We start from the raw sequence: 12,735 nt of genomic DNA, 5'->3' as shown, positions 1-12,735 counted from the left end.
CACCGGTACCTCCGCCGTGCCGTCGACCTCGGGGAGATGTGCTCGTGGGTGCCGATGAAGAAGCACGACCGGGCGGCGACCAGCTCAACGATGAACCGGCGGGAGGGGAGGGAGGAGGCCGGTTTGCGGGGGCGGAAGAGGCGGACAGGGAGGCAGGAGGGATCGTCGGCGTTGGCGGAGGAAGAGACCTTCGCGAGCCTCGCCGGCCGCCGGTCCCGGAACCTGACGGCCTTCTTGGCCCCAGCCACTATGCGACCAAGGTTTTCACCGTCCTCCATTTCGCTCCACCGTCCTCCGCCCCCGCCGCCCTCTCCTCCCTCGCCGACGGCCTCACCGTCAAGTCCGGCCTCCACGCCCGCCTCCCCCTCCGCACCGCCCTCGTCGGCGCCTACTGCTCCTGTGACGATCCCGATTTCGCCCGCCGCGTCTTCGACCGGAACGACGGCCCGACGCCATTTGCTAGAATAGCATGACAGCCGGCCACGTGAAGTGCCGCGAGGTCGAGCTCGCTCGCGATCTCTTTGATCGAATGCCCGAGAGAAATGTCTCTTGTTGGAATACCATTCTCGATATGTACTGCAAGATGGCTGATATTTGGGCTGCAAGGAGGCCTTTGGATAAAATGCCTGAGAGAAATTTCGTCTCCTATTATATCTCTGGGCATGCTAAAGTTGGCGACTTCGTTGCTGCTGGGGACTTATTTGATTTAATGCGATGATCTCTAGGCATGCTAAAGTTGGCAACTTTGCAGCTAAGAGGGACTTGTTTGATTCAATGTCTGAGAGTAGAGGTGGCAAAAATCGATCTGACCTATCAACTCGATGTTCGATCCATCTTAAATAGATTTGGATTTGGATTAAAAGGTTCGAATCATAAATGGATTGACCTATTAATCTGTTTAATAATCAGATTGAGTTCATATTTTAGACAGCTAATCCATTTAACATTTTAATTCATTTAATAAATAGCTTAGGATAGGTCGGGTTAGATTTAATTCGTAAACCGTTTAATCTATTTAATATTCGGTCAGATTCAAATTTCAGACAATTGGTTCGTTTAATCTGTTTAATCTATTTAATAAATAAATTGAGACAGGTCGAATTAGGTTGTAATCCATAAACTCATAATATGGCTTAAAGCATCTATCGTTGAATCATTGATAGTTCACCCTTTCGTGACTCCATTCCATCTTGAGTATAAAAGCCTAAAAGGCTCTTTCCACTCTTTCGATCTTTCTTTTGATCTGACTTTTAGATCTAGGGTTGGGTTTTCTCCTTCAATCCTCTACTCGTTCGATTGCAGGTGCTTTCGGATTCCTTCTATTTTTCAATAGTGGTGGGGGTCCTCTATTCTCTTTTGATGGTTGTGCTTCCAGCTTTTTTTCCAACAGCAATCGGCGAACTATGAAGCTAACCTTTTCTCGATTTTCTTCTTTGGTTTCCTCTTTCGGTCCTCTTTCATCGCCGGTCTTTGAAAAGAAGTGGCCATATTTGTCGACACTCGACTGTCACTGAGGGAGGACTTGTGCCATTTGATGCTTTGGCCACTCAAAATCTAAGATTTTTTTCTTCTTTTCTTCTTTAGACGGTCGGTGCTTTCTTCCCCAATGACTATTGCTGAGGGGGGTTGGCTGCTCGGGATCTAAGTTTTTCTCTCTTTTCCTATTTTCTTAATCATTCTCGAAGATATATTTTTTTATTTTTTCTCTTTCATTATTTTACCTGCTCGTTGAGGTTAGGATTTTTGAATTGTTTCTTGATGTTCGATGAAAATTGAAAAGTTGAAGCACATTGATACTTTCTTTCATATTTATTTTTTGATCGGTTATTCTGTAATTTTTTGATTCTGATTTTTTTGATTAATTATTTAATTATTCTAATTAGATTAATTTTTTTAATTGCTTTAGTTTTAAAAATTTAATTTATGACCGAACAGATTAAACGGCTTGGGTCGAGTGACCTATTTATTAAATAGTCGGATTAGATTTAAAAATTTGATCTGTTTAATAAATAGATTAAATTTAAATTTGATATTTTTAAATTAATTTTTATTTAATCTGGTTTGATCTGATTGCTACCTCCGAGAGAAATTTGGTGTCTTGGAATATAGTGACTGGTTGCTGCTTTCACCTCGGGCTCTTCTCTGAGACTTCGGACTTGTTCAGAATGATGCAAGCTTCAAATATGAAGCCCAACGAGGCCACTTTGTTGTGGTGCTACCAGCGCGTGCTCATCTGGTGATTACATATTTGTGCTTAAAAATTATATATTCAACTGGATTTAGCTTTGTAGGGCCAAGAGACGTGCCTAAAATAAGAGTTGATCCTAGCTCTTATATTTAAATGAGCCAACCAAAAATAACAACGGATATAATTCATTCTGATACTAATCATAAACCAAATATTTTAATATTTTGGGAGCTATGGTATTCCAATTGCGATTCTAACCGATTCCGATTCTGAACATGAACTAATAATTCTCGCATCCTTAAGGAGTATTGATTGCATAGGGGGCTTCAATTTATACGTTCTGTATATTCTTGGTGTGAAGCTCTTGATGATGCTAGACCCAAGGTGGGTCCTCAAGGTGCTCTGAGTAGCTGCCCGCGTGATGGCAAAAGCAAATGAAGAAAGACTTCTCCAATATTTTACAATCAAAACCCAGAAATTTCATAATCTGTTGAAAAAAATTACATCTTAGGTTCATACATTATTAATAATACAAGAATACAACCGAGTGCTATCAACACCTGTTCTCTCACACACAAAAAACAAGGCCAATTCTAAATATATAAATCCCTCACACAATGTTAATGTATGTGTACAATCATGACTCTTTTCCCTAATCATGTATCATGCCACAAATTATAGTCATAAGCCACACTTTCATCATCATCAGAAGCCACACTGCAAGAGGAAAAACTCACAATGCTCTGAAACAGCTGTCAACAACCTTGCTACGAGTCTTCTATGGGTAATGGGGTCCTCATATCATAAATTACTAACAAGGCCTGATCATCTTTGCCATTTCCTCTCTGAAACAGGAAGATTTCGTCATGCGAGTCACTTCAACCATGCTAGCATGCTGAGAAAAAAAAAAATTTTTTAATTTTTTTTTGCATGTATAGCCTCCTAAATATTTAAATTTTCGTGAATATCTTTTAAAATTGATATTTGTATGTATATTTTCATAAAATACTTATTTTGCATGCATATTCTTTTTTTTTTTTTTTTTTTTTGCATACGTCCTATATCATTTAACATCGTTAAAAATTAAAGATTTAAAATTTAAATAACTAAAATATCTTTATGGATAGATGTCCAAAAAAAAAATTATAAAAGTATATATATAAATAACAATTTCATGAGAATATTCATGTAAATTTGAATATTTAAAAGGATATACACGTAAAAAATTTTAATTTAATTTTTATCTATTTCTTCTAGATGGATTCAGATCCTCTTAATCTACGATATAGTAATATATTACATAATATAATAATACAATGATGATATTATATAATATTTTATATATTAGAATACTATATTTTATTTTATTTTTATGCAAGATGGAATGGTTATGTCTATCTTATAACAACATAATATACTTTATACACTTCACAATAATATTTTCGATCAAAATTTTTAAAATAAAATATAATAAGATTATAAATTTTTATTGTTATATAATGTCTAAATCCACAACTATGCCCATTCTATGCAAATATACAAACTATTCATCTAATATCAAGTTTAGATATTTTCTTAAAAGTATATTATTATATGTTAGAGGAAACATGGATGATTACGATTTATTTATTTTTTAGATAAAATAATTTTGATCTATCGTTTAATAAAAAGATTATTTTATCTATATAAATTAATAAATTAAGTATATTTATTATTTTAGTTGTATGTGTTAAATTTTCTCTATTAGAATAAGAAAAGAATTAACAAATCAAGAGAGATATATTTATATTAAAATTTTTTTGCATGTATACCCTTCCAAATATTTAAATTTATGTAAATATCCTCATAAAATTACTATTTGCATATATATCCTTATAAATTTTTCTTTTTGTACATATATCCATAAGGATATTTTAGTTATTTTAATTTTAAATCATTAATTTTTAACGATGTTAGATGATATAGATACATATGCAAAAAAAGATATTTTATGAAGGTATACATGTAAATATTAATTTTGAAAGGATGTTTATACAAATTTGAATGTTTGGGAGCATATATATGTAAAAAATCAAAAAAAAAAATACACTAAAGGAATTCATCACAATAGAAAGGAGCAACACCAATTCATAAACTTTTGGGAAAAATTGTTTTCTAATAAACAAATGTTTTCTTGCTACATGGCCTTTTATGAGATTTTCTATTAAGAGATTAAATGTACGATCCATTTGTTTCTGTATTGTATGGCAAAAAAGCGAGGCAGGACTCATTCTCCTGAAAGACTTCATTGTTTAAGGAGAACTTAAGCTGGCAATTAAATTAAATGACTTAACTGAACCTATTTCTCCAACCTCTGGTCCTCTATATGTTCTCTTGGCTAATGACAGTGAAGTTTGAAACAACCACTTTATGCAAGAGGAATGTCAGATCTATTCAAACATCTGTACAGGTTGGCCCCACCAGACAAGTTGCATGGCATGATGTCATTTGGTGTGAACCTAAGACAAATTTGGAATGTGTTGATTCTAAGTAAAGATAGTTTAATCAACAGCATCTGTTGATCAAACTTTCCTTGTCAGACAAATTAAGATAGATTTATTTGTGTTAGGAATATGCTGCCACTATGGTCAATGGCTATCAAAACAGGTGAATGTATATTATCATGCACTTCAGAAATGACTATACTAGCATTTAAGTACGGCTAAATAATAGTGTGGTATTGCAGCTAGTCTTTGCCTTTGATAATGAAACGTATATGCATGTGAGATCAAGATGTTACCAGCAGAGTTCTGAGGAGAATGGGTGTTGTTCCTCTTTAGATTCTGTTGTGCTTGTGGTGTTGACTTCTGCATGTGTGGGGATGAATCCTGCTTTACATCTCCAATAGGTAGGGAGTGTCTCTTCTTCATGTGGTCATCATTGTCATGGACATTTGTACTTGCTTTCAGAGAGATGATATCGTGAACCTTAGCCCTTGCAGATTCAGTGGCTTGCATGTATCTTGGAAGGGTGTTGCTGCTACTGTCCCCAGGCTCATAATCATCATGATCAGGTTTAGCCATCCCGAATGAGATATGTCTTTTAGCATTCTTTGCATCCTTTGGCAAATGTTCTGTGCTTTTTCTTGCACCTGAGTCATTCTTTGGAATTGATGGTGAGTTCTTGCGTGCCAACTGAGATCTCTGCTTTTGAGCATGGATATTGTTTTCTGCCTTGCTGGTTTTAGATTTTGCTGAGATCTGGCTTGATGGTGTTCTATGTGACTCTGGAGCAGTTACATGGCTTCTGGGAGAACCCTCTGGTGATAAACTACAAATTTGTGCATCTTTCATATTTTCAACTTGAATCTGAATGCTTGATGTTGTTGACTCTGCTGGCAGTTGATTCTCCTGTTTTGAATCAACAGCAGCAGCAGCACTGAACAAATTTTCTTCACTTTCCTTAAGTTTTTGTGGCTGTAACACATCTGACTCAGAGTGACTAAATTTTGTGTCAGAATTCATATTTTCATTACTTAACGCACTATCAGCATCATCAGTCAAATTACAATTTCCATTCTGTAAAACTCCAACTTTAAGTGCAGTACCCTTGTCATCAACGCCAGATCCTTCTGGCAAGTCAAATGTAGAAGAGGCAGATATCTCAGTGCCACATTCTGAAGCAGAATTCTCAACTTGACCATGAGATCTTGAGTATTGTATCATGCTATGCCCCTCAGTCTTAGTCGGAGAATCAACTTGAGTATGAATTAGTTTAGATTGAACACCAGCACCTCGATTAACATAAGTGACAGACCTGCTTGCACCAGAAGCTGAGCTCAGTTCCTCAAATTTTGATTGTACAGCAGCAAATGCTGGACTGAGTTCCTTTCTTGACCTCAATGCACACTTTTTTCCTTGAGTCTCCAGTGGTTCGCAGGTTGCCCTTTCAATGATACACTTTTGGTTTTCCATGTCAAATCCAGAATTGGTGGAATTGTTATCAAGTAAGGACTGTGAAGTTGCATCTGATTGTGCTGGTGCTTGACTTGTGGTAGAATCAAAAGTCTCCTCAACTCCCCCACTTCTCATATTCTCTTCTATCATGCCTGAAGTCTCACTCTCACACTGGGACTGCTCTTGGTCATTTTTTGCTACAGAGCTGATTTCTTGATTTGGAACAGATACAGGGACATTAATTTGATATTCAGCAGAATTTTCATATATTATATCTGCTTCACCTTCAATTGATGCTGCAGATTCATTATTCTCTTCTATCAGGCCTGAAGTCTTACTCTCATACTGGGACTGTTCTTGGTCACCTTTTGCTACGGAACTGTCACTTTGATTTGAAATGGATACAGAACCATGAACTTCATATTCAGCAGTATCTTTCTTTATGGAATCTCCTTCACCCACAATTGCAATACTAGGAGATGACTTTGAATCTGATGCTATAAAGGTGACCGTGTGAGGAACAATGTTTACTACTTCGGAAGCAGCAAAGTTGATCTTTTCTTTCTCCCCCTGATCATCTCTCTCCTGCTGCTGCCCTAGTTCTGAAGACATCACAACCATCCACCTCTCCAACCATTTCCATGCTGAATCAGATCTCAAAGGATCACAACTGACATGAATGGGTTTTGTCTTGGGCATCGACTCCAGAAGCTTGCAGTGAAGTATAAAACTATAAGCTTCTATTTGAATGATTAAATACAAACAGAAACCTTTTACTAAAATTGGAAAGTCAAAAAGGAATCAGTAAGTCATACCAGACGAGCGAATGCATTGGAAAGTAATTTCTCAGTTGAAGTATATGCTGTATCTGATTTCATGCCACTATTAAACTGAAATGAGAAACAAGGTCAAACTTAATTTGCAAATGAAACAACAAGATATATGGTTCCAAAGAAGGAAAATCAAGCTTCCAATGACAATTTATAACAAAACAAAACAAAAAAAGTGAAACTTTAAAGGATGATAAATCTCCGATTGGCAGTTACCGATAGGACAGATTTGATGGCCCAGTTAGAAAAGTAGAAAAGGACACAGTGAAGGAGATAACAAAACATGTGGAATGAAAAGGATGTCAAAGTCTCAACAGTGGGTAACCACAGCAGTACTTGGTTCTGAGGTTAGGAAAGAAAGAACGTCAGCGACCAAAATTTCACACCTTGTTGGCAGAGCATTAGTTGGTCCATTTAGCATTTGAAAATAGCCAATACAGGATTGGAAGAGACCGATCTACTAAAATTTTTAATCTTACCCTAGAACTAGTCCAAAACCCAACTGATACAAGTTCTGAACATTAGCCAGTCAATATGTATAAGGCAACGACAGTTGTTATAGGTAAGAAATATTGAACAAGGAATAAGGCAGAAGCATTATCAAGAGATTCTACATCAAGGAATCTACCTGGATTTTCTCATCAAGCTTCTCTTCTGCAGCAAAGTTCTCTGGTTGATGTGCACGGCGAGCCCGTACAAGTGCTTGCATTTTGATAATGGCTTGTACACATCGCAAAGTTCCCACAGCTTGTCTCCTAACAAGATGACCACGTACAGCAGCTTGCAACTTGACAACATTCTTACGTTTTTCAAGTTCCTTTTGAGCCTGTAAGTAGTTTAACAAGTCAAGAAAAATACGATTTCAACCCACCTTGGGGCATCGTGGAAATTTAAAATCTAAATAAGCAAAGTACCAAATATCCCCTGATGGCAGCTTGGATGACGATAACAACATCTTCCCGGAAATTGTTGTCAATGGTGGTTGTAACTTCAGCAGGAAGTAGCACATCAGATACTTCTGGAACAATTACAGCTGGTAATGGAGATGTTTTATTTGTCTGTTCTAGCCTGGAAGGGCTTTGTGGAACAGACAACTGCACTGTATCAGCTACTTCTGAATTAACTGCAGCTGATAATGGGGGTTTTTCATTTATCTCTTCTAGCATGGGTGGGCTTTCTGGAAGAGGTGATTCCTTTCCAGAGTGGGAGTTATTTGTCATTGTTTCTGGTATATTCGTGTTAAAGCCAGGTTCTGAGATCACAGAATGCTTAGAGGATCTCTTTCGGAAACTCCACCTCCCTTTATCCAGTGATGCTTTGCTCTAAAAAGATCGAACACAAGATCAAAAAATTACATTCAGCAACTAAAAGTGAGGATAAAATGGCTAGGAAAAAGGAAAAAAAATAAATTAAGATTAGCTTAATATGTTGCATTCAGCAACTAAAAATGAGGAAAAAAGGACTAGGAAAAAGAAAAAAACATATTAAGATTAACTTATCTTAGTAAAAGAGTTAAAACTATATATGGCCTTCATTAGATTTTAGAGTAGCCATTTAAACATGTTTTACACAAACAAATCCTACTAAAGCCATAAAAAGAGGATTAGTGAAGAAAAAAACTTAACAAAACAAAGGCATGAAAGGCAAAAAAATAAAAACTCTTTTTTTGAGAGAAGGAAAATAAATGAAATTGCTTCAGATTTTGAAAGGGAAGGAATGGTTTTTTTGGCATATTTATAGTCAGAAGAGGTGGAAAAATTATAGGAGATCTCTCATAGTTCCCCTTAAAGGTGGGCGCCCTGTATATAATTCACCCAAGGGTACCAAACAATACCATTTACTTGAATGGTTTCTAATCATTTGGATTATTATTTCACATGAAATTGCTAAATTCATTGAAATTGTTCGAGTCAAAACTCAATAACTGTGACCAAAAATGAAATTGAAACCGATCCTTTTTCTATTAAGATCTTGAAACATGATCATCTCCAAAGAAAAGAACAATTTTCAGTATCTTAACTCTATGGTGGTGATGGTGAAGTTTCTAGTCCAATTAGACAGGCATGCTACGTTGTACATGGTAGCCTAGCACTCTTAGATGAATATATCTGCTTTATGTATTTTCATTTGTGGTCTTTTATCCTCCATGTTATGATAATCTTATAGTCGCATGTTTGAACACATATTGCTAGGCCATGTTTAGGATTTTTGGCTGAAAAAGATATATCCCAGATACAACTTATCAAAGGTTCTGGTTTTGACAAGAGCTACCAAACCAGCCAAAACCACATATAAAAAGGGATTCCACTGTTTTGGTGCATTTCCTCTAAATACCTTGTTTTTCCACTTGATGTAAGTATAAACAGATCTGGTTACCGATCTTCAGATCTTGAATGATTGAATTCAAATTCTACAAGATTTTGGTCCAAATAAGAAGACTTGGATCCAGCACCTCTATTTTTCATAAAATTGTAATATCTGTATCAAGGTCTTAAATGCTGGCTCTTGCTTGTTCATGCCAGCCGACATGTGAATACAAGCATTAGGTCAGAATGACACTTACAAAATCTTTTGTGGATTTTCAACCGAAAAATAATTTTTTAAGCCTTTTTTTTTTTCGGTTTCACCATGGCACAACATTGCATGTGCTGTGGCAACCAGTGACCAGCGCTTCACAAGCACCAGTACCTGAAAGCTTTTTTCTTACAAAGAATGAGCATTCAGCCTTATCTAGCTTGCATGAATCCCCAAATTCAACATATTAGTAAAAGTAGAATATTTTTTTATCATTTCAAGAAAAATCTAGAAGAAGGCATTTTTGTACAAGCATGTAAGCCTTTACTAATAGTTAATGAAACCATAGGCTTGGGGAAAAAGCAATATTGAATATCTGAAGAACTAGTTCTTATCCACTTTAAGAATAATTAAGCAAAAAAGACATAACCATAGATTTCAAGTCTTCTCACAAGTACATGGATTGGCTTCATGGATTCCTATTTAAGCCTACCTCCCATTCGGAATCCCTAGGAACGTTGTCAACAATACCTTTTTTTGAGCAAAATGACATCAACAGTATCTATGTACCACTTGACACACCTACCCACCAGATTACACCTCGTGTTATTCTGTTCAAACAAAGCGAACAACCCACACTGATCATCTGCAATGAGACATTACTTTATCGATGTTTCTCCTTCCGATCCCTCATCCATATATTGTTGCAAGTAAACCCTTTTTTTTTCCCTTTCTATTACTTTTTCTTAGAAATGCTTAGATCCAAACAGATCACCCTTTTCACCCCCAAACTCCGTGTCGACTCTCCAGCAAAAATGGAGTTCATCAAACACTTGCACGTCCCGGACCTGCCAATGGAGTAAAGAATCTAGTCCGAATCCAAATTAAATCCGGCTCAAGAATTATATATCACCTTAAAATAGATCACTCTGTTCTGAGCCACATTAGAGGAGAAAACGAAACATAGCTTAGTTTCCTAAGGAACACTTGAGAACGAACCGAAAGAAAAGAAAAAAAGAACAAGAAAGGAAAACAAAGAAGAAGAGGAAAGAAAGCCCTACCTCCACCGATGCGGGATTGTCGCCGCCGGCTACATCGCCGCTGCACGTCATAAACTTGAAGCACGAGATCGTCGGAGATCTCCCCATCTTTGCTATCTTCCGATCTCTCTCTCTGTGTGTGAGAGATCTTTTTGTCCCCTCGTTTGATCGATCTTTTTTCTATGGTGATCGGACGTTAAATAATTAAGGGGGTATCTTCTTTAAGAAATGTAAACGGCTCCGCTCCCTCCGTCCATTTAATGTTTATTGGCGTTGCATGCGTTGATGTCGGATATCGGGATTTTAAAGAAGCTCCTCCGTAATAATCCGATTCACGATTTCGTCTGCCGCCCGGCATTCATACATCTCGGTGGTTGCCTTCCTGGACCACGGTGATACGGGCGTGGTGGCTGTATCGGCTCTCTGTCCCACCTACTAACGGTACGTCTCAATTTATATGTCCAAAATTTTCTTTCTAGGCGTCTCATTGTACTGATACAATGTATGAATTGGACGTGTGACACCAAAAAATACTTGGATGTGGCCATTGATTATAGCTTCTTTATCTATCTAATGGCATCAAACCATGCATATGTGGCACCAATTACCATAGTGACCGCAACGCCCACCATGGTAGAAGAACTTTTTACGAGCACAAAATAAGTACCATGTTGATGCCCAAATCTTAAATGATAGTGGTCCAGAGAAGCAAAGAAGATGAGGAGGGCTCACTTTACTGTAGTAAAAGCACCTGATCTATCATTATGAGATATTAATCTGCATGCAAGAAGATAAGCAAGCTATCTGGATTGGTTCCGATCGGATCCTTCCTCCGGACTTAAGTTAGACAAGATACGGGAACAATAAGAAAAAAAGACATTTTACCAATGGCGTCACTTTTACCTATCTTTATTTCATTTGGGATCGTGACTCACGTATTTATATATTTAGATAATCTCATCTTCAACTCACACCAAGTTTGACGTGGACAATATAGTTGGGGTATTTGCAAGATTATCTTTGTGAAATGCTAGTTGTTCATTTTACCAATCTATCTGTCTATCTACAGTTTATATTTCATTCTCAATACCACTCACAGTCCTCAAGATAGACAACTAGCAGGCTCTTAATTCTGTTTTGTGCCTCAAACCCAGACTCCTAAACACATTTTTCCATCGGTCTATCTTTTTGGTAAACATCGCTTTCTTTTAACTTCTCAACCTTCTCCTCATAATTTCCTCACCTGGGGGACAACTGTAAAGTCTCTAAAGTGGCTAGTCAAAAGAAATCTTTCACGGTGGAGGGTCCTAATTTGGCAGCCAAAGGTAGCTGGTCACAAGATAAGCAAGAAGAATACCGAAAAGGGATCACGAAGATGGTCCTTTTGGCTACATAACTCCCTAGAAACTGCTAACAAGTTCAGTGGGGTGTACGGATTTCTTGTCATTTGACTAATTATGATTTTAGTTGAGGGTATATAAGAATCTTTTTCCTTTTTTTTTTTTTTTTAAAAAAAAAAAACATGCTAGCTTCATAATATCCAGAAAACCGTGAGAACAATCGATCACTATTTTATGCCATGATGTTAGTTGTGGTATGGATGATTTCAACTGTCATCAATTGTTTTGCATAATATGAGCAACTTATGCGATGTTCATGGAAGCATGAATGCTCCAGTTAACTTCATCATAGTGATTTAGTGAAAAATTGAAAAATGTGCTTCATTTTTTTGTTCAACACAGAAGAACTTGCTGTCCTCCTTTCTAATGAATTATGAGGAGAGAGAACTACAATTTGTATAAAAATATTATGCTAAACACTTCATGTTTTGTATATAAACAAGCCATTGGAGCAGTCTAGAGAGAGGCAGAGAGAATGAGGTTTGTTAATTATGAAAAGAAAGTGAAATGGATTTATAATTTGTTATTTTTACCTGGAAGAAGCTAAACAGTTGATGGGCTAGACAGGCCATATAAACTAAACTTTTTGAGCACTTCCATTTGACAAATGTATGAAAGCCATATGCCCTACATAACGTAAGAAAGGGAGTTGGACTTTCGAAAGGTTAATTGTTTCAATCTATCAAGATTCAGAAATTATCCATTTTCTCACTACTTTCCTTCATTATTACTACTAGTTGCCCAAGTAGGCCAATTGACATCTTTATGTTCTTCATGAATAAATGTTAGCTGATGCATGCATCTCATCCAAATCCCACCCCATAGCTG

The 12,735-nt window shown here is 36.9% G+C and overlaps 1 protein-coding gene across 2 annotated transcripts; it reads right to left on the bottom strand.

The window, feature by feature from the left end:
* Positions 1–2,644: 2,644 nt before the first annotated feature.
* On the bottom strand, positions 2,645–10,922 carry LOC105054411 (protein IQ-DOMAIN 32). Of its 2 annotated transcripts, none has more exons than XM_010935901.4 (6): positions 10,529–10,922; positions 7,868–8,275; positions 7,582–7,779; positions 6,939–7,013; positions 4,968–6,834; positions 2,645–3,083 (listed from the first exon to the last, which is right to left on the bottom strand). In XM_010935901.4, the coding sequence occupies exons 1-6, from the start codon at positions 10,613–10,615 to the stop codon at positions 3,076–3,078; spliced, it is 2,643 nt and encodes an 880-aa protein (XP_010934203.1). In that variant the 5' UTR covers positions 10,616–10,922; the 3' UTR covers positions 2,645–3,075. The 2 variants fall into 2 exon arrangements, with proteins under 2 accessions (XP_010934203.1, XP_010934202.1); XM_010935900.4 differs by having other exon boundaries at positions 2,645–3,033; positions 10,529–10,919.
* Positions 10,923–12,735: the final 1,813 nt, after the last annotated feature.

This window comes from Elaeis guineensis, chromosome 11, assembly GCF_000442705.2.
Source record: "Elaeis guineensis isolate ETL-2024a chromosome 11, EG11, whole genome shotgun sequence".
In the NCBI taxonomy this organism is placed as follows: Eukaryota; Viridiplantae; Streptophyta; class Magnoliopsida; order Arecales; family Arecaceae; genus Elaeis; species Elaeis guineensis.
Note: the sequence above shows the minus strand (reverse complement) of the source record. Positions and strands in the feature narration are given on the sequence as shown.